The sequence below is a fragment of the Oryctolagus cuniculus genome, chromosome 8 (genome assembly GCF_051225735.1).
Source record: "Oryctolagus cuniculus isolate XC-2025 breed Fujian yellow rabbit chromosome 8, ASM5122573v1, whole genome shotgun sequence".
Classification (NCBI taxonomy): domain Eukaryota; kingdom Metazoa; phylum Chordata; class Mammalia; order Lagomorpha; family Leporidae; genus Oryctolagus; species Oryctolagus cuniculus.
The window spans coordinates 86,987,375-87,005,930 of record NC_142874.1 but is presented as its reverse complement, the minus strand read 5'-3'; the positions used below and the strand labels follow the sequence as shown (position 1 = coordinate 87,005,930).

General features: G+C 44.0%; 1 protein-coding gene across 2 annotated transcripts in view; it reads right to left on the bottom strand.

Annotated features, from left to right (window-relative positions):
* The window catches only part of PAPSS1 (3'-phosphoadenosine 5'-phosphosulfate synthase 1), a 109,247-nt gene that overhangs the window by 34,981 nt on the left and 55,710 nt on the right, over window positions 1–18,556 (bottom strand). For both annotated transcript variants that reach the window (NM_001082172.1, XM_051819267.3), the window contains 5 exon segments: window positions 885–1,153; window positions 7,885–8,020; window positions 9,035–9,240; window positions 11,592–11,703; window positions 13,101–13,214. In NM_001082172.1, the coding sequence (NP_001075641.1) occupies window positions 885–1,153; window positions 7,885–8,020; window positions 9,035–9,240; window positions 11,592–11,703; window positions 13,101–13,214 (837 nt within the window).

The window sequence follows — 18,556 nt, the reverse complement described above, 5'->3', positions numbered from 1 at the left end:
TTTTTTTGGATGAAGACATCACAGAGTTTATACAACTAAATTACTTAAATCTTTTTTAAAAGACTTCACCCTCCTAGACTAATCTAAATGAACTCACCTCCCTCTAAGGCAAGGATGAAAGAGAATGCAATAGTGTGCATTCCTTTATCTTGAAAACTCAACCAGAAGCTGGCTGGGAATTTCCCACCCACTGTTTTTGAGTTCATTTATTGATTTATTGATTCATTTGACAAGTATTTATTAAGCATCTACTCTGCCTAGAAGATAAAACCTAACTCAGAAATCTTTACAGACAGATGTATAAAGGTCTCAAGCATCCCTTCTGACCACAAAGTAGCATTCCAGAGCCCTCTCCTTACTCAGTGTCAAGGAGCAGTTTTAGTTCCTGACTCCAGTAAGCTCCAGCCCTTCTTAAAAGAACAGATGAAGAATGTCTCCTGAATTCTTTTTTCTCAAGATGCTATGCTTATCTTCCCACTGAAATCCCTCTAGTTCTTCCAAAATAAAAGGCAGCAAAACTCAGACCAACTCTGTCCCTTAGGACTTTGCTAAAGAGATGTGATAGGTGTGGGCCAGCTGTGTCTATGCCGGGGCCAGCCTGCACAAGAGGAGGCTGCCTCACACCTTCTCAGCCTCACCAGCCCCGTCTCTGCAGGGAACAATCTCACCTTCACAGTTAGGAACAAAAACCACATGAAGAGCAAGAGAAATCTCTCCTTTTCTTCCCTTTCCCAAGAAGGGGCCTCTTGGGGGCTAACTCCAGGTGTGCCAAATGTATGGAATAGGCCTGTACATCAGAGAAAAACCTGTCTGGCGGTGACACCCCCTGGGTTCATGGAAGCAGCTTTAGTCATTGCCCTGTGCAAATCGGAAGAGCAGGCTACCTCGGTTGGCCCCGCATACATCATGGGGGACGGGAAGATGGCCACCACCGTTGTCTCAGGATTCAGGATCCCTTCCTCCAGCACGGCAGCATGCTGTTTCATGCGCCACATCAAAGGAACGTCGTCATCCTTTGTCCAGCCGCCGAGCGGGTGGAGGAGGAGCACAGGCCGCCGGTAGCCTCTCTCTAAAAGTTGCTTGTGAGTGTCTTGCATCAACAGAGCATGTCCATTGTGCACTGGGTTGCGTAACTGGAAAGCAAAGACGGCATCTGAAAAGAGAATGTTAAGAGTTAAGGACAGTACATTTCTAACAGATGATCCTCCAGGGGCTGGCACTGTGTCTCGTAGCGGGCTAGGCCTCCGCCTGCAGCGCCAGCATCCCACATGGGTGCCGGTTCATGTCCCAGCTGCTCCTCTTCAGATTCAGCTCTCTGCTATGGCCTGGGACAGCAGCAGAAGATGGCCCAAGGGCTTGGGCCCCTATGTCCCTGTGGGAGACCCGGAAGAGGCTCGTGGCTCCTGGCTTCTCTTTGGGCTCAGCTCTGGTGGTCACAGGCATTTGGGGATTGAACAAGAGGATGAAAGATATTTCTATCTCTCCCTCTGTCTATAACTCTACCCCTGAAATAAATAAATAAAATCTTGAAAAGAGAGATGATCTTCCAAAGAATAAGCACTCCTCCTTGAAGCTTAATGCTAGGATTAAGCGAACATCTGCATGCTCAGAACCAAAGCTGGTGAAAATCACATACAGACCACTCATTCCAGGACAGTGTGACCTACACTTTTGCATTACTGTGCCACATCCTATGATATCCAAGACTTACAGCATTATTATCCCCAAGTCACCTTTCATACATACACTGGGTGGCTTGTACCCAGGAAACAGCTGATGTGACATTAGGTACAAAGAACAGGAAAGTCACAATGCAAGCCTTGAAATTATTTATGCTGCTTTGAAATAGGACGAGGGGGACAAATCTGAACATTTTTCAGTCCTTTTGGGTTTACTTTAAATTTTGTTTTACATATGGACATCCATATCACAAAACACCCACTTTGGCCATTTCTAAGAACCCAAAAGTTCCCCTCCCCAGATCAAGAAGCGAGTTCACTTCCTGACGCTGTAATACTACAGTCTTTCAAAACAGAACAGGTAGAGACTGTCTCGTGAGCACAGCAGTAGTAATATTCCTCAATTTAAGGGATCACTGCCTGGCTTAACCTACCATGCTGATTCTGGCATAAATCTCATCGCCAGCTTAGCTCTCTTGCCTCTCTACCCTCACTTTATGCTGTGTTCCTTATAAACTGCCTTCAACCATGTCAACACTTACCAGGCACTACTGTTTCTGCTCTGTTTAAAGGGGGCTTATAATCCACAGACGACCAAAGATTAATGTTAATATTCATAATTTCCATTTCTTTCTGGCCCTTTGTCCCCGTTCCTGACTTCTGGAAAGTGCACTTGTAAAACTGCTGAGATCATTGTAAAGGCAAACTCCTTCTGTGAAGAGCCAGAATGAGCATTTTAATCCCTGCAGGCTGTGGCGTCCCTATTATAACCATGGAACACTACCACCATAGTGCACAAGCAGCCATACATCACGCACCATTAGGAAGTATGGTTGTTTTCCAATAGAGCTTCATTTCTAAAAACTGACCTCGGGCCAGATGTGGCCTTCAGGCTAAAGTGTGCTGACCTCTGGAAGACAAAGCGTGCTGAGCAGAAGTAAAAAGAGCGGTTGTAAGGAGGGTGTGGAGGAGAGGAACCACGCATCTTGTCAGAGACAGCAGATTCAAGTAGCTGGGTACAAAGCCTGGCGCAGAGGATGATGTTGGCTTCTAAATGTCTGCGCAGGAAGGACACTGAATACCAGAATCAGGACAGGGAGTGAAAAGCGAAACAAGCAGCAAAGCTCTGCAGACAAGCCGCGTGACAGTGCAAGGCCGCTTGGGGCAGAGCAGAGTTGGGAGGCCGAGTGGAGAGACAACACATCCCGCTCCCACAGTCTCCTAACCAAGACCACCACCATCAGCACCAGCACTCCATGCGCTCCGCCTGGATACTGAAGAGGTGCCCCTGACCTGCACACTGGTGAATGAGGTCACGTTGTGACAACAGCAATGCCAGGTGCTACCCTGCCCTGAAAGCTCTCCCGAGCGTGGGGCCCACCTGAGGCGGGCTCCCTGTGCGAGTGACTTGCAAATCTCCACTCAGCTCAGACCATCTTCCCACCTGCCTCTGAGTGCTCCCAAGTGACTTCAAATGCAACTCCTGCTGGCCTCCATCACATCACTGGTCCTGCTCCACACCCAGAGTACAGTAGCACCGCCACCCTCCTCAGAGTCTTCCACTCCCTGCCTCACTCCACCCCGCGTGAAATGAAGTGCTTCTGCTGGCTCCCAGCTCTGCTTCCTACAGCTGCCACACTCAGCCATTCCTCTTCTCACAGGACCTGCACTCTCTCCCCCACCCTGCCTCCAAACAGCTCCTGGAGCAGCCAGGGCCGGGGAGGAGCCAGTTTGGGACAAGATGAAAAAGTCAGGTCTAGGTAAACTGTTTCTTGGGGAACAGGGAGCTTACAAAACAAAGAAATTAAACATTCACTAACAAGAAGCCAAGCGCATGTCAAAAGGAACATAGCTCCCTGGAGTCCAACAGACATGAATTCACTTGCTGCATCAACTCCTTTCTGCCAATCCAAAAGGCGCTTTCCTGTTTGAGGTGGTCCCCAACTCCCCACTGCCTCGGACACGAAATTCTGCCCCACAGTTTTCAGAGCCTGAAAGCCCATGGGTCATGGCACTGATCTTTCCTGTTTCCTCTGTCTCTGTACTTAGGTCTGTATGAACTAAAAAAGCATGAAGAAAACCTGAGGGGAGAAGCCAGCGCTGCGGTGCTGCAGGCAGAGCCACTGCCTGTGATGCTGGCATCCCATGCTCCACTTCCCATCCATCTCCCTGCTCATGTGCCTGGGAAAGCAGCAGAAGATGGCCCAAGTGCTTGGGGCCTTGCACCCAGGTGGGAGACCCGGAAGAAGTTCTGGTCCAGCCTTGGCTGTTGCAGCCATTTGGGGTGTGAAACCAGCAGATGGAAGATCACTCTTTCTCTCTCTGTCTCTCCCATTCTCCCTCTCTCTCTAACTGTCTTTCAAAAAAAGAAATCTTAAGAAAAGAAAAGAAAAAGGAAGGAGGGAAGGAGGGAGAGAGGGAGGGAAGGAGGGAGGAAGGAAGGGAGGGAGGGAAGAAGGAAGGAAGGAAGGAAATCTGAAGGGAAAGTTGCTCACAAATGCACTGTCCTATTATTACTTTGTTCTTTTTGTTTGATTTGTGTACAGTCTCCTCATTCTTTGTGTACACACAGTTGGAATCCAACACACATGTTGTTTCATACTCTGCCTGACCACTCTGGTCTAGCCACCTGTTTCTGACATCCTGGGGTCCTCTTGAAGCACCAGGGTTCACTGCTGGGCCTGTGGAATTCTTTCTCTACATCCTCATTCAGGAAACTTACCCCTTCACCTGGATTCAATTATTGCTCCCACACAGATGGCTTCTCTTAGCCTATCTCTAAGCCCTGGCCTTCCAATTCATCAGTAACAGAGACCGACTGTGAAACACGTGTTGCTGTACAGGCCTCATTAATTCCACCATTCACTCAGTTCTCCACCTTCACTGTGGCTGTCACTTCAGAAACCAAACTCAGGTCAAGCCCCCACACCTATTCCTTCTCTGTGTTGAAGGGTACCCAGTAGACCAGGCTCTCGCCCTCTCCTCTGGATCCTGCCCCACCCATCCCAGGAGCCACACACTTCAGAAACAGGTGCAGTTGGAGTCCTTTCCTTCCAGCAGCTGAATGCGAAGAGGAACAGGCAGAGGTCCTTCGGAGCACCTGCTGACTGGACGGGGGAGGAGTGACAGCTCCCAGCATCTCCTGCTGGTGGGGAAGATGGAATACCAACTCCTCTGCGTCCGCACAGGACGCTCCACAGCTGCCCATCCAGTGGTGTTGCCAGCAGGGGCCTTGGTGGCTCTGCAACAGCCAGCTGTGCACCAGGACACTGCAGTTCAAGGACTGGACGAATGGGCGATGGGCAGGAAAGTCTCCCAAATCCTAGTCCCCTTTCCCCAGAGATCTGAGAACTGTGCTTCAACCCCTACCACAGATCCCAGAATTACCTGGGCTTGCCTCCTTCACCGCACTTCTCTGTAACACTGTCCCACATACAGCAATAAGCAGTTAGGTCTCCTCTGTCAGTCCCACCCAAGACCTCTCTGCTACTTTATCCACGCCGCAGCTCTAAGAACAGGCATCTCTGATTGCCCTCAACCAACATGGCAGCGGAACAAGATGGTACCGGTATAGCTTTCGAGTTGCCAAGGAGAGTGTGTATGTGCCTGTGTGTGTTTGTGTGTTCAATATTTATGTCTGGGGGATTGTTTCTTCAAGGGAGTTGGAATATGGAGAAATCTGATCTCCTTTCCTCCTGAGGACTGTCATACATTTTCAATCTTCTACCTCCACTGTGGCAGGGGAGGAGTCACTGAGAGGTCCCGGAGTCCGTCTGACCACAGTCACTAGAATTTCTCTCAAGCTGGGACTCTCATTCATCCCAAAGGATGGCACAAGGAACGGTTTCCTATTCTCAACACCGGACATGCTTTCCAATGAAAGTGAAGATATCGTCGACAGCTCGGCTCTGTGCGGCTTCTCCACTCCCTTCTCAGTTGTCTCTGCCGTCCTGCATCAGGGAGGGTGGGGGTTCCTATAATGTCTCCCCTAGAAGGGGTGCCGTCCTCCCATCTCCATGACCAGAAGAATGAGCAGGCAACCACAGAGTGGGCGAGGGGGAAGTAAGCTTTGGGGGAGCTCATGCCCCACCTAGCCCGGGAGCCACACACTTCGGAAACAGGTGCAGTCTGAGCACCTTCCTTCCAGGAGCTAAACGGGAGGCACACGCCTCCTCTGGCGGCGGCGCCAGCTTCCCCTGCAACTTCCCCAGCAGCCCTCCTCACCGCTCCAACTCCCACCTCCCCTGGGAAACGATGGGCTTGCTCCCTTCACGACCAGACCAGGACCTTGTGCTGCTGATTCCTGCTTCCTGCTTCCTGCATGCCTGAACTATCCCATCTGCCAGTTTCCTTAACCCTGCCTTTTTGAAACATTCTCTCTGTTAACTTATGCCCACCCACAGCCTCACCTGAAGGAGCCCTCTGTATCCTGCTGGGACCTGATTGAGAGAGGCTCCCTCACCCAGTCTCAGACCACAACGTTGCCAGCTCACTGCCACTTCCGGTCAAGAAAGCCTACTGACTGCACAAATGATCTGCTTCTGCCAGCCTTGCCTGCGGTATCCTTCTAACATCTCCATTTGTTCCTTTAAAATACAGCTTGAAATTCAACAGCCCCACAAAGCGTTCTCAGACTCATTCCACAATGTACTGCCAGTACCAGTTTGAAATAAATTATGTCAACTTTTCCCTCTGTAATCAGCAGGACACCAACACTCTCTGTATAAATAAATGCTAGCAGGCTCTTAAGAGGCTTAAGTAGAATTCATTCTTCCTCTCCAGGATACTGGTCAATCACCAGCAATTCAAAGAACCTGCCATCTGGAAAGGTGTCACCTTGCAGCCACTGATGCCTCTCAATCCTTCCAGCCACAGCATTGTCTAGAAACAGCCCAGCTGATTACATTAATGTGCACAGGACAATGGCCCACCTGGGGTAATCACAATTCTAAGATGAGAAGAGAAGGAGGAGAGGCATATAAAGGAGAAAAGAAAGCTTAGGCAAAATAAACAAGCAAACACTCTCAGCTTTCTTCTCCTTGAATTCCAGTAGATGGCTTGGTATTGGCTTCCAGAAAGAGTGAACAGGCACTGCAAAGCAGACGCCTTGGTGTGTTGCTTATTTGCCCTCCTCTAAAGTGGAAAAGTAAATAATGTCCCCCAGAAATCTCTGTTATGTCATGTAAGGCTAATAACTGGCTCTCAGCTACTTTAAACAAGTTGCAATTGTTATTATGCAAGAAATTCTCTAAATGACTTAAAATGTTTGGCTCACAAAGAAGAGTACAAAACAGATGTAATATTAAAGTCCCTAATTATGAACCAAAAAGTTCCTTGATAAGATCCCTCAACGGTTCCAAAAAGTAATTTACTAACATCAATTCCAAATATGATTTCAAATTTTGGCAACAAATTAAATAAGGTAGACTCAGCAAGTCCTCAATTAAACATGTTTCTGTCTTCCAGAAAACAGAAAAAGAAAAAAAAAAGGAGAAAGAAATCAACATGTAATAAACCATCACATGCTTCTAGATGCAAATTACAAAAGACCCAAAGAGAATTCAAAAATGCATCACTTTTTGAATAAGAAATCCGGAGATAGATGGCTTCAGGGTCAAATCAGTAATTGAAACAGTATAAGAACATGTGCTAGCGTATCTGGGATTGCTGTGAATACAAAATGGTTGCAGCAGCTCTAAACACACTCCAGCATTCAAAGCAGGAAGAGAGGGTGAGAAAAGAAACTTTTTTTGAAGCGAGGGGTGGCATTAACACCAATTTCTTGACAGGAAGGAAAACCTATCCCACAAGCCCCTCTTTACACATCTCAACGGCCAGAACTGATGTGACACTGATCTAAAATCACATATTGACAACAGAGAATGGGGTGCTATTATTGACTTGTATCAATCTTTATTCATTCCCCTATAAACTTTAACACAAATTTTATAGTACACACACAAACAAAAGGTCAATTTGTTATTTGCATCCACCTTCCATGCAGTATACAAAATAGTATTAGATCAAATTATACCAATATCACAAAACTGCACAGGTCGACTCCAATTCCCTTTCCTTATAGAGTATATTGCTACATTTACATTCACTATTACTCATCATTCTGCTTTACATTTTGGAAGCACTGGAAAACATTTACAACACTCTCCAGGTTGTCTGACATTACATACTTAGGCCCAGGTCTTACCCGCATTCATGTCTTTAAACTTCTGCTTTAGCTCACTGGGAGTAAGGCGGTATTGGTCCAGGCCATCATTCCAATAAATTCGGTCCAGGACTTGAAGATCTCCTCCAATCAGCCAATCTCCTTGTTCCATAACCATCTGATGGGAAGAAAAAGAAAATACTGTTTTTAAACAGAAACGAAGACTAAAATAAGAACACTGCTCTCATACAAGTTAAATACATTTGTAAACTCTCACCTTACAGTTAATGGTAAATCTGAAAGGGCTTTGCTGAACTGAGATTAGGAGGTGATAGAGAATTAGAATATATTTTGTAATTTCTCACAAAGCTCGTGAAACAATTATTACTATTTACACAGGAAAGGCAACCAAAGCCGATGAGAATCACTGCATCCCTGTTGTGTGGTTAACACCGTGATTTGTTATCCAATCGCAAATTTCTGAACAACCACTGATCACTGAGACAGACACAAATTCATGCCTCCACTCCCCCCACAACCTGAAATGTCTCCTGATCACTCGTCCTCCATCCCCGTATCTGAAAGGAGGAGATGGCGCCCCCAGGACCTGTCTGTCTTCACCACTCAGCACAAGCTTTGCCCCATGCTGCTTCATGTCAACAAGTAACCTAGCTTCTAAAGCTCAAAGTCTACCTTGAAATACCTAAAAAGGGACAGAGAAATTTGACTTCAGTGATAACACTCCATATTCAATACATAATGTAAATGAGGCACTTTGGGGAGAGGAACCATGATCTGCTTTCACATCAGAAACACAACATTAAATTAAAGCCCAGCAAAGAACAACCTGCCCAGGTGTGGGCTCCCTGGCACCCTACATGATTCACACCTGCTCCCCTCGCTGGATTCTAAACGCCAAGAGGATAAGCCCTGAGCCAGTCACGTCCCCAGCCCTACATTCCCAGCACCAGCACCTAGCTCAGCGCCTAGTATTACACAGCAGGTGCTGAGTAAATATTTATCGGGGCCAAAATGACATGACCATATGCTCAACACACCAGTTGAAGATCCAGTCTTAAATCTGCAAAATACCATCAACCTCGATGGGAGTGTCAACACACAGGGAATGGCGAGACCCCCACACAAATGTTCACTGCGAGTAAGACAGGCTGCAGCAAGGTGTACTCCAGACCTTGATGTAGGGGTGGTTCTTGCAGGTGGTCCCCCACTGTCTGGCACAGCGCTCCTCTTTCCTGTGCTCAAAAAACTCCGGATTGCGAAGAATAGCCACACGGCGGCCTTCGTACATCAGAGCAAATGCCGTCCAGCCGTCCAGCCTCTCTCTGTCTTCCTGAGTAGCTGTCAGAACTATAGGCACTGACAGGTTAATGACACCCCCTGCAGGGCACAAAAGAACAGAAGGCACACAGCTCCGATTACTGCGCAGACCTTTCTGACAGCCACCTTTCATTGTACTGGACATTCCTGAAATAACAAGAGGTTTATCTGTCTATAGGGGCTGTGCGGAGATGGCACCTGGCATAGAAAATTGGCAGAGAGAAGAAGTTCCAAGGTCACAGCGGGCAAGCAATCACCCCAGAAATCAAAAACCAAACCAAAACAAAACAAAATCTAAGGGAATCAATGCTGCATATAGTAATATTTCTCACAACAATTCATCAAACTGTCTTTGGCGGGAAATCTTCAGTACAGAATTACATAAATTAACTGTTCAACAATGAATGATCTGCTGGTTAAGCCTAACACCACTGAAAATATTCTGCGCACCCACAATATATGAACAAGACAAAGAACTACATCTCAAGATCTTTTCAGAAAAGTTTAAATCCTTCTTGGTAACAGGATGACATTAAGTACTGCAACTAGAAAGCTCAGTACATAGTGGAGTATACTGAGCATACCTGGGTACCCTTGAGACAGGAAAACAAAAACACCCACAGGAGTGTTTTGTTTTGTTTATTATTATAGTCAGAATGGAGCTGATGCCAGCTATCGCTGGCCAAGATACAAAGGCAGCAAGCAGGAGCTCCATTTAAACCAAAATGTGCTGTCAGCAAGATCAAAGGCATGGTTTCAGTTCCCACAATTTCAAGCTATAAAAGCTTCTTCTTCTATCCATCATACACAGTTCAGAAAACAAAATGCATTTTCAAATTCATATTTGGATTTACTTATATACTTGAAGATACCACACTTTATGAGGAACCATGGCATGCTTTCTGTGGACAAAATATACCAAGATCAATGGTAATTTAGCTAAAACTTACTTCAAAACTTAGCCACTTTACAAATGATAAATATTAGTTCATTTAAAGTGGAAAATTAGAGCCATTGTTGTGGCATAGTGGGTTAAGCCGCCACCTGTGATGCCAGCATCCCATATGGGCACCAGTTCAAGTCCAATCTCTGGTCCAGTCTTAGCTGTTGCAGCCATCTGAGGAGTGAACCAGCAGATGGACAATCTCTTTGTCTCTCCCTCTCTCTCAATAACTCTGCCTTTCAACTAAAATAACTAAATCTTTTTTAAAAAATGGAAAACTAATAGGTAGATTTGTACCAGCCCCAAGGAAAAAAAAAATCATTACTAAGCAAGCAGACTTTACTACTATTTCAAAGAACAAAAATCAAAATGCAATATTTAATCCTCATGTTCTTATGATAAAGTTTCTTGAGAAAAATGACCAAGAATTATGAGTACACTTCAAAGAGTCCTTGGAAAATGGAACTAAAAATGAAGTTTTATTTTGATGCAAAAATCTTTTAAGTTTGTGCAATTTTTTCATTAAAAAGTTCATGAAGGTATTGGTGTCACGGCACTGCAAGTTAAGCCACACTTGCAACACCAGCATCCCTTATCAGAGGGTCAATTCCAGTTACCACTGCTCTGCTTCTGATCCAGCTCCCTGCTAACGTGCCTGGGAAAGTAGCAGATAACGGCCCAAGAACATGAGCCCCAGCTACCCACATGGGAGATCCAGATGTAGTTACAGGCTCCTGGACTTGGCCTGGTCCAGCCCTGGCCATCACAACCATTTGGAATGTGAACAGTGGATGGAAAATCTGTCTCTTTCTCTCTCTGTCAATCTGCCTTTCACATAAACAAATACATAAATCTCTATTTAAACAAACAACCGCAAAAAAAAACTACCCAGCATTTCAAACAAGAAAGTTCAAGGAGAATGCTTATTATGAAAGAACAATGTATGGATCTCAAAAATGTTTTGCACCAAAGTTTACCCTTCCATTCTACTTTCCCATGATCTTTTTGAAGACACTGCTTATGTTTTCTAATGTTTCACTTCCCACTTGAAAGAAATCCTAATACATAAGAATTTGGTAACAATTTAGTAGGGATCTGTGAAATTTAAAAATATTTCCTTTAATGTAGTAAACTAATTTCACCAACAGTATACAATAACACAAAGTTAAAGGTAGCTGGAATGTAATAACAACATACTGGGCATCGATTTCTATGGTAATGTTTTGTGATGTTTTAAAAGAACAGGAAGAACCATGCTGTTAGGCACCGATTTCAAGATATCTTAACTTGAAACTATGGTTGAATCCACAAATTTCAAAGCATTGACAATAATATAGACTTGGTCAAGTAGATGTAAAGGTTGCTTGATTTCAATGTCCTGAGATTAGATCCACTTGATGGACAGGCACAGATCCCTGCACTCAGTCATTTCCAGATACAACAGAATTTTGAATGTAGAAAGTCTTACCATCGAGAAGACAATCGAAATGAAGGCACTGCAAGTACTCCCTTTCTCTCATAAAGCCATTCAGTGGGGTTGCCCAGCCTTCTGCCAGCACCTGCACCCACTGCATATCCACCTAGTACATTAGAAAGCAAAGCAAAAATTCCATTTCACATGTTGATCAACAAAAGCAGTAAAGACCTTTAGGGGTTTAATCTTGAAAACAGTGAAAACAAACATTTTAAGAATATACATCCTATAAATCAAACACAGAATAGGGGCACCAAGAAAATATGCCTTTTTCCTATAAATTTAAAATTTAAATAACATTGGGCCTCTAAGTGTATCTAATAAGGAAAAGCTCTCCTAAACCAGTGGTTCTTAATGTGTATCAGACACCCCTGGAAGGGTTGTTGAAATGAAGATCACAGGGCTGGAGGTTGGGGTAGAGGGTTCGCCGGGGGGAGGTTGGCCGGTTGTAGTGCAATGGGTTAAGCTGTTGCTTGCAATGCTGGCATCCCATACAGAATGCCAGTTCGAGTCCTGGTTACTCAAGCTTCTGATTCAGCTTTCTGTTAATGCACCTGGGAAAGCAGTGGAAGATGGCCCAAGTGGGAGACCAGGGTAGAGTTCCTGGCTCCTAGCTTCAGTGTGACCCAACCCCAGGCATTGTAGCCATGGGGAGTGAACCAGCAGACGGAAGTCCTCTCTACTGATCTCTTTGTCTCCCATTCTGTATTTCAAATCAATAAATACTAAAAAAAAAAAAAAAAAAAAAAAAAGTAATGTAAGGACAAGGCACTGTAGTAGGCTAAGCCTCTACCTGCGGCACTGGAGCCCCTGGTCCTGTCCCGGCTGCTCCTTTTCCTACCCTGCTCTTTGATTATGGCCTGAGAAAGTGCTTGGGCCCCAGCATCCACATGGAAGACCTGGATGAAACTCCTGGCTCTTGGCTTTGGATCGGCGCAGCTCTGGCTGTTGCAGCCAGTTGGGTAGTGAACCAGCAGACTGAAGACCTATCTCTCTGTCTCACCCTCTCTCTGTCTGTATCTCTGCCTCTCAAATACATAGATAAAATCTTAAAAAAAAAAAAAAAGAAAGAAAGAAAAGAAAAATAATGTGAAGATCGCTTCAACCCCAGAATTTCTGATTTAGTATATCCACAATGGGACCAAGAATTTGTGTCTCTTAATGTGTTCCCAGAAAATCTGGCCATGACAGACTAGAAACTACACTGTGAAAAGTGCTGTCTTAAACCAAAAGAAAATTTAAATAAAAACATATACCCCACCGCCCCCGCCGCAAAGTCCCCGGCCAGTGACAGAACACTCTTCATTTTACAAAGACGGTTATTTCTTGAGTCATCCGATTTCTAGCATACATACCCCAGCAGAATGCTACAGCATTGCAGCTCTGTATGAATGACAAGTGGAAGTTGCACAGGCTCCTTTTTATATCTGGCTATACAGCAGAAGTTCCAAATACAACAACTGTATATATAGCTCTTGCTCTGAAAAGCAGCAAAGAACTTACTTTATTAATTTTCAGTGCTGGTAATGTTTCTGCATCTGTTTTTGCCAAATGAAGTTTGTTTTCCGGCACATACAGTTCTTTTACCTCATAAGAGGCGTCCACAGGTACAATATCCTGAAACACAATGAGAGCATAATCAAGCATTTGATTCAACAATTCATAGAGTTCTCCAAAGAGTATTTTGATAAATAAAATCAACATTTAAATTTGAGACCCCCAAAAAGCAGAAAAGACCCCTTTGAGTATTGTGTTCCTCCCAATCAATTTTCCTAATGTTAGTTGGTCAATTATCAAGCAGACAACATCCCACATACAAGAAACAATTAGACATAATGGCCCATTATGTAATGGAATAGCATAAATTTCTCCAAAAAGTTGGTTGGAAAAAATGGAATTAAAGATAAGTTTATTCTGATGCAAAAGAAATTCTGAAATCACACACGGTTTTTTTATACTAACAATTTCACATGGACTTTCTGAGGCTTTCTTTTATTTGTCAAAAACAGACAACTGCAAATAAAAGGTAACGTCAAATATGAAGTGATGATAAAAAGAAAGTGGCACCAAAAAATCATAACCATCATTATTACCTTGAAGATGTCATGAAACCATTTTATTCCAGCTTCCATCTCATGTTTATGAGTAGTGACACTAAAGTCAACTTTTTACTCCTACAACATGGTACACAGAATCTGTCCACTTAATCCCAATATGAGAACTGATATCAACACTTTGATTATAGCTTGCCCCAAGTGTCCTGGAAGTATACATGTGTGACACGACAACACACACTGCTCACACACTACCCATTAGGAGATTTTTACAAGGCTTGTTCATAACGAGTTCAATCACTTTATAGTTTAGGCCTAATCTGCAAGGTAACATCTGTAAGCATATAAAACCAGCACTGATTGAGAGATTTTCATACTTGCATCCACACAATACTTTGTTATTCAAATAGACAGAAGGGGAAAATATATCCAAGAAGACTACCTGAAAGAGGACTGTTAACCCAACACATACAAAGAACTCTTAAATGTCAAGAAAGAAATGAATACCTCAACTTTTACAATGGTCCAAAGACCTGAAAATACATATCAGCAAATATAGGCATATGAAAAGATGTTTAAAACCTCGTATGCCATGGCGCAGTAGATTAATGCTCCGCCTGTGGTGCCGGCATCCCATATGGGTGCCGGTTCTAGTCCTGGCTGCTCCTCTTCCAATCCAGCTCTCTGCTGTGGCCTGGGGAAACAGTAGAAGATGGCCCAAGTGCTTGGGCCCCTGCACCCGCATGGGAGACCCGGAAGAAGCTCCTGACTCCTGGCTTTGGATTGGCGCAGCTCCAGCCGTTGCAGCTATTTGGCGAGTGAACCAGAGGAAGGAAAACCTTTCTCTCTGTCTCTCCCTCTCACTGTCTGCAACTCTACCTCTCAAATAAATAAATAAAATCTTCTAAAAAAAAAAGGCCTTGTGTGGGAACTGCAAGTTCAAACAATGAGACATCACAACACATATAGCAAAATGGCTGAAATCCCACACACTGACAACATCAAATGCTGCTGGAGGATGCGCAATAACAGAAGCTGATGGCTATGCCACTGTGGGGCCACTTTGGAACACAGTTTGGAGGTTTGTTACCAAACCAAGCATGTTCTCATCACACAGTGCAGTGATCTCACTCCTTGATATTTACCTGAATGAGCTGAAAGTTAATGTTTGCACAAAAACCTGCAGATGATGCTTCTAGAATCTTTACTCCTAACTGCCAAAACCTGGAAGCAAGCAAGATGTCCTTGAAGAGGTAAATAGTAAACAAACCATGTATATCTAGACAAGAGAGTGTCGTTCAGAACTAAGAAGTGAGCTATCCGGCCACAGCAAGCCATAGAGGAACCTGAAATGCAAACTACTAAGTTAAAGGGGCCAATTTGAAAAGGCTACATACTGCATGATTCCAACTTTATGACATCAATTTTGCTTTGAACTGAAAACTTTTCTAAAGAGAGTTAAATCTACATTTTTAAAAACATGTGAAACAACAAAAAATGTAATCCAAAATAAATTAATGAAAGGATTTGTTTTTAAATACACTCCCTACCATTTTTCCTGGGGAACAATTCTGGGAAGAAACTTCAACTTATATTTGGTCTCATATGATATCTTCAGCAGAAGGAAAAAAGGTTGTGATATGAGTGTATCAAAGCTAAATGATGGGGGCCCAGCGCTGTGGCATACTGGCTAAAGCTGCCTCCTATAGTGCCAGCATCTCATATGGGCACTGGTTCGAGTCCTGGCTGCTCTACTTCCAATCCAGCTCTCTGCTATGGCCTGGGAAAGCAGTAGAAGATGGCCCAAGTCCTTGGGACCCTGAACCCGCATGGGAGACCCTGAAGAAGCTCCTGGCTCCTTGCCTTCCAATTGGCCCAGCTCTGGCCATTGCGGCCAATTGGGGAGTGAACCAGCAGATGGAAGATTCTCTCTCTCTCTCTCTCTCTCTCTCTCTCTGCCTCTCTTTCTCTCTGTGTGTAACTTTCAAATAAATAAATCTTTAAAAAAAAATAAAAAGCTAAGTGATATCACAAAAACCTGTGTGCCTCCATCCAGTGGGTTCCTAGTGGCTCTGAGAATCTAGGAAGAATTAGTCCCCTAAGTTTCTCCTACTTTTCTCAGACACTCCACTCCCTCAAACTTGGAGGGAAACAGTGCCTCGTTGGTTAAATCACGTACCCAAATCAGGCTCCTCTCAGTGGTGCACTCAAGGTCCTGAACCCTTCCCATAACAAACCCTACAGTACAAAAGAGTAAACACGAAGGCTGAGAAATAGTCATGTCTAAAGGCAGAATAAAAAAAAGAGAGAAACTCCACCAAGCTCCGCAGGGTGCAGACTGGGACAGCGCCTTCATCCTGAGGGCCCCACTGCTCACAGGAGAAAAGCAGAGAAGCAGGTACAGGAGGCGCAAACCCCACATAGCCCCTGCATGTCTCACACCTTCCTGATCGTCTTTGGAAACTAAGCATCTGGCACGTATCACAGCTAAAAACCACAGATGGTGCTGAGGGCAAACACTCCATGAGGGCATCAGAAAACAACAGTGGACAAGGACAGCTCGAGCCGCTGCCTCCATTCTCTATGTAGATGGAAATAAGACAGCCATGCACTGAAGGGGCCAGTATTTCCAATAAACCCACGCTGAAGGAGGCAAGTCTTACATTTTGCCAAGGAGAATCTAAGAAGTGATAAGTATATAAGCTATACATAATATTTGATTTAATTGTGAACCTGAATAGGAAACCATATATAGAATAAAGGACTCTTTAAATCCAGCAAAAGAAGTAGCTTGAGGAAGTCCATTTTTTGCATTCCAGTTCTGGGAATAATTCTTAATTCAGTTATTTTAAATTATAAAAGAGCTGAAAACATAATTTAGAAATGAGAGAAATAAAACACTATTATACCCCCATATATGGCTATCACTATCATTATTTTTTCTATCTTTCCTTCCAACTGTTCCCCACTCAAAGACAAGTGATAGGGCAAATGGTACAAAGCCAATTCTTCTTGAATGCAAAAATAAAATCAAAATCAATTTTTCTTAAAACAATATGATGCACATTTAGTGAACCTCACACACATCCTATACGTCCATTAGCTTCTTGGATATGTAAAGCCCCCAAAGACGCCTTGAGGCACACACATTCTGTGCAGCTGCAAAACAAAAAAATGGAATCCTCCACACCAGGAAAAAAAAAAAACACTAAAAGTAACCCAAAATTATACAAAAAGTCACGCATTCACTAGGATTATTTAATAAAATATATGACATAGCATTACCAAAGACATAAAATTAAACATTTCTTTAATCACAAAACTTTAGGGACACAACACCTTCAAACAAAAAACAAACAAAAAAATACAAGAAAGCAGCAGGGGTCTACAGGTCAAGTCTTCTGATGCTCTCACCACTGCCAGTGTGAAGTAATAAATGAGGGCTCAGGCTCCTGAACAATTCATCTAACATCTGACAACCTGTCCCCTCCTCCAGGGTTTAAAGCAAAACGAAACAAAAAGCAAGGATCCAGTGTTTGGCACAGTGGTTAACATGCCACTTAGGAGGTCCACATCCCATATCACGATGCCTGGGTTCAACTCTTGTTCCACTTTCAATTCCAGTTTCCTGTTAACACACACCCTGGGAGGCAGCAGTAGCATTCCAGTTACATGTATCCCTGCCTTCCACCCAGGAGATCAAGACTGAGTGTTTTTTTTGTTTTTTGTTTGTTTGTTTTTGTTTTGTTTTTGACAGGCAGAGTTAGTGAGAGAGACAGAGAGAAAGGTCTTCCTTCCATTGGTTCACCCCCCAAATGGCCTGAGTTACCAGCTCTTGACTTGATCCAGCCACAGCCCCAAATGCTTTCCTGGCATTTGGGAAGTGAAACAGTGGACGAGAACTCTTTCTCTCTTTTTCCCTACTTTGGCCTTAAATAAATACATAAATACTAAAAAAATAAAAAAAGATACACACAACTACAGGACTGTTGTGACAGCTGAATGACTTGCAGTATCTGAACTATGGGAAGCAAACACTAACCAGACATTTATTACCACACCACACGCTGTTCTAAGGGCTTCCTGTGAATTAATCCACTTCACCATCACACAACCCTACCTATGAAGGTAGAACAAACTATTGCCGCCCCCTCTTCACAGATGAGGAAGTCAGGGCCCAGGAAAGGTTAATAGCTTGCCCCAGATCCTTGCTGTACTGTCGTCCAATGCTCTTGGCACATCATAAGTTCTCAATAAATAACAATTATAATGTGCTTGCAACATGCCACGGACTTTTCTAAGCCTTCCACATACACAGCTCATGGACTCCCCCATGCAACTCTGAGGCAGATACAGCTATTATCTCCCGTTTCACCAATGACCGAATTGAAGCCAGAGAAATTAGGTTATTTTTTCCAAAGTCATATAATTAGCTGCTAAGTGTTGAAAGAGTGATTCCAACTGGAGTCTCGATACTCTTCTCCCCCAGATAAAACCTTTCTCACTCTCCCATGCAAACTGAGTCATGAAATATTCTGTCACACAAATTGCTCCCAATTTATTTTCAGGGTTACTTAACATTTATAATTCCCAGGGTTTCTACTCAGCACATGGTCTTTTAATGTACTGGTAAAGTTCTAGGCAGAAATGTAAAGATACTCAACATTTGTGTTAGGCTTAACTGATTTTAATAAACCAACTTTTTTTCCAAGTCGTGCTGCTGTGAATAAATTAACAGTCAGCCTGCATTTCCACCGCCCTGGACCCCTTAGCACTTGGGAAACCAGAATATACCGTCTGGGAATGGACAACACGGGAACCCTGGAGAAGGCAAGAAGCTCATTCGCAGCCTCAACAAGAGCAGCTTTCCCTGCCACGTCTGAAACTCACACCGCTGAAAGGGAC